The sequence below is a fragment of the Octopus bimaculoides genome, chromosome 11 (genome assembly GCF_001194135.2).
Source record: "Octopus bimaculoides isolate UCB-OBI-ISO-001 chromosome 11, ASM119413v2, whole genome shotgun sequence".
Classification (NCBI taxonomy): domain Eukaryota; kingdom Metazoa; phylum Mollusca; class Cephalopoda; order Octopoda; family Octopodidae; genus Octopus; species Octopus bimaculoides.
Window position 1 is genome coordinate 10307146 of NC_068991.1, and position 2461 is coordinate 10309606.

The 2461-nt window shown below is 42.5% G+C and overlaps 1 protein-coding gene across 1 annotated transcript in view; it reads right to left on the reverse strand.

The window, feature by feature from the left end:
* LOC106870488 (1-phosphatidylinositol 4,5-bisphosphate phosphodiesterase classes I and II) overlaps positions 1 to 2461 on the reverse strand; it is a 65247-nt gene that overhangs the window by 23195 nt on the left and 39591 nt on the right. The window contains exons 18-19 of the mRNA XM_052971524.1: positions 1509 to 1581; positions 1128 to 1176 (exon numbers count right to left, since the gene is read on the reverse strand). Of these exons, the coding sequence (XP_052827484.1) occupies positions 1128 to 1176; positions 1509 to 1581 (122 nt within the window). The remainder of the gene's footprint in view (positions 1 to 1127; positions 1177 to 1508; positions 1582 to 2461) is intronic.

Consider the following 2461-nt stretch of genomic DNA (forward strand, 5'->3'; position numbering starts at 1 on the left):
TGTGAGTGTGAGTGAGGGAGAAAGAAAGAGAGTGACTGAGAATATGAGAGAGAATGAAAGTGAGGGATATATACTTTTCTACTCTAGGCACAAGGCCCGAAATTTTGGAGGAAGGGGGCCAGTCGATTAGATTGACCCCATTAGGCAACTGGTACTTAATTTATCGACCCTGAGAGGATGAAAGGCAAAGTTGACCTCAGCGGAAATTGAACTCAGAATGTAAAGACATTTTGCCCGGCGTGCTAATGTTTCTTATTTCTTTATTGCCCACAAGGGACTAAACATAGAGGAGACAAATAAGGACAGACAAAGGGATTAAGTCAATTACATCGACCCCAGTGCGTAACTGGTACTAACGTTTCTGCCAGCTCGCCACTTGCGAGTGATATATATGTCAATGACACACACGTGGGTACATTAGAGATCCCCTCCCGATCCTTTGCCACTTTTGCCATCACTACTATCATCATCATTACAACACTATTATCCCCTTCCCTGGCCACTCCATCAGTGGTGATAAAAAGGGTTCCAGTAGATATGACCAATGGAACTGCTTGCTCGTAAAATTAAGGTGCAAGTATCTGAGTACTCCACAAACACATGTACCCTTAACTCATTAACATTTGACCCTATAGCATTTAAACTGGCCATAGCTGGCCAAAATGTTTTATCTGTTTCTAGATTCTGGCCTCTCAGAACTAAGCTTTAATGTTATTCTAGAAATAAGCAACCACATCATCAAAATCTCAGAGCAACAATGTGTGTGTGTTGGCACTCCGTCGCTTATGACGTCGAGGGTTCCAGTTGATCCGATCAACGGAACAACCTGCTCATGAAATTAACGTGCAAGTGGCTGAGCACTCCACAGACACGTGTACCCTTAACGTAGTTCTCGGGGGATATTCAGCATGACACAGTGTGACAAGGCTGACCCTTTGAATTACAGGCACAACAGAAACAGGAAGTAAGAGTGAGAGAAAGTTGTGGTGGAAGAGTACAGCAGGGTTCGCCACCATCCCCTGCGGGAGCCTCGTGGAACTTTAGGTGTTTTCGCTCAATAAACACTCACAACACCCGGTCTGGGAATCGAAACCGCAATCCTATGACCGCGAGTCCGCTGCCCTAACCACTGGGCCAGTGCGCCTCCACAAGAGCAACAATGTAATACACGGGTAACTCAAAATAATGTGGATAAATAAGTATTAAATTTTACAGAGAAATCTGAATACTAAAAGGTTAAACAAGCCATATCTGGCCCAAATATTCATCATCACCATTCCCTTAACCAATACTACCACCACCACCACCATCTTCACCGTCGTCCCCACTGCCACCATCACCATCATCAGCACTATAACCATCACCATCATGATGATAATCACCACCACTAACACCACTGCCATCACCAGCATCACCACTGCAACTGTCAATATCACCTCCACTACCACAAATGCACTTACTGACCTTACCCTTTCTTACCTGTGCTGAGACTGAATTGATAGACTTACCTGTGGTACGTAGTTACTAGAGTCGACTCTGGTACCCTTCGGGTAGATTCTTGTCAGCTGTCTCTTGTTGTAACTGGATGCAGGTTAAGGACGAGCAGCACATTGCAGAGAGAGGTTCTGTTGTTATTGATGTTGTTGTTGTTGTTGTTGTTGTTGTTGATTTTTGTTGCTTCTGTTTTTGTATTTGTTGTTGTTGTTGTTTAAGCCTACAACAATCCTGATTGAGCAAATTTTGTTTTGGAGTTGATTTGTTTAACTAAGACCCTTCAAGGTGGTGCTCCAGCATGACTACAGTCCACTGACTGAATCAAGGCAAAACGTAAAAGACAGGGAAAAGGAAAGAAAGTGCCCATGACCCTTTACAGAGTTCTGAGAGAGGGAAGAAGAGAAGAAGAGAAGAAGATTTCTTCAAACTTGAGACCCTGCTTCAAATGTTTTGCAAACGGAGTGAACTCTGCTAGAAACACCAAGAAACCAGGTGGTGATCTTAAACCAAGTGATGGATTAAATCATCCACCTGAATAGGCTTTGGTAGAATTTGAACTCAGATTGTAATAAAAAAAGAGTTAAGTTCCTTCCCAAGTTATATAGATTCATAAGGGCTGGTTTCCTGATTTCTATGATGTATAAATTCCCCACCTGTACGGGATGCTGGTCTGTCACAGGATTATGCATTTTTGCGATTGTGAATGAATAAGCATTAAATTCAATAGAGTAATCTGAATGCTAAAGGGTTAAACTGACCATATCTGGCCCAGATATTCTACTTGATGATTCTGTGTGTGTGTGTGTGTGTGTGTGTGTGTGGATTAAGGTTGTATTAATCTTAACACCAAATCAACAATTGCCATCTGCAAAGACATCATCATCACCCACTCCCATACACTTCATCATCATTCTCATCATACTTTTCCTCAGCATAATTGTTATTACTGCCACCACCAAGACAATTA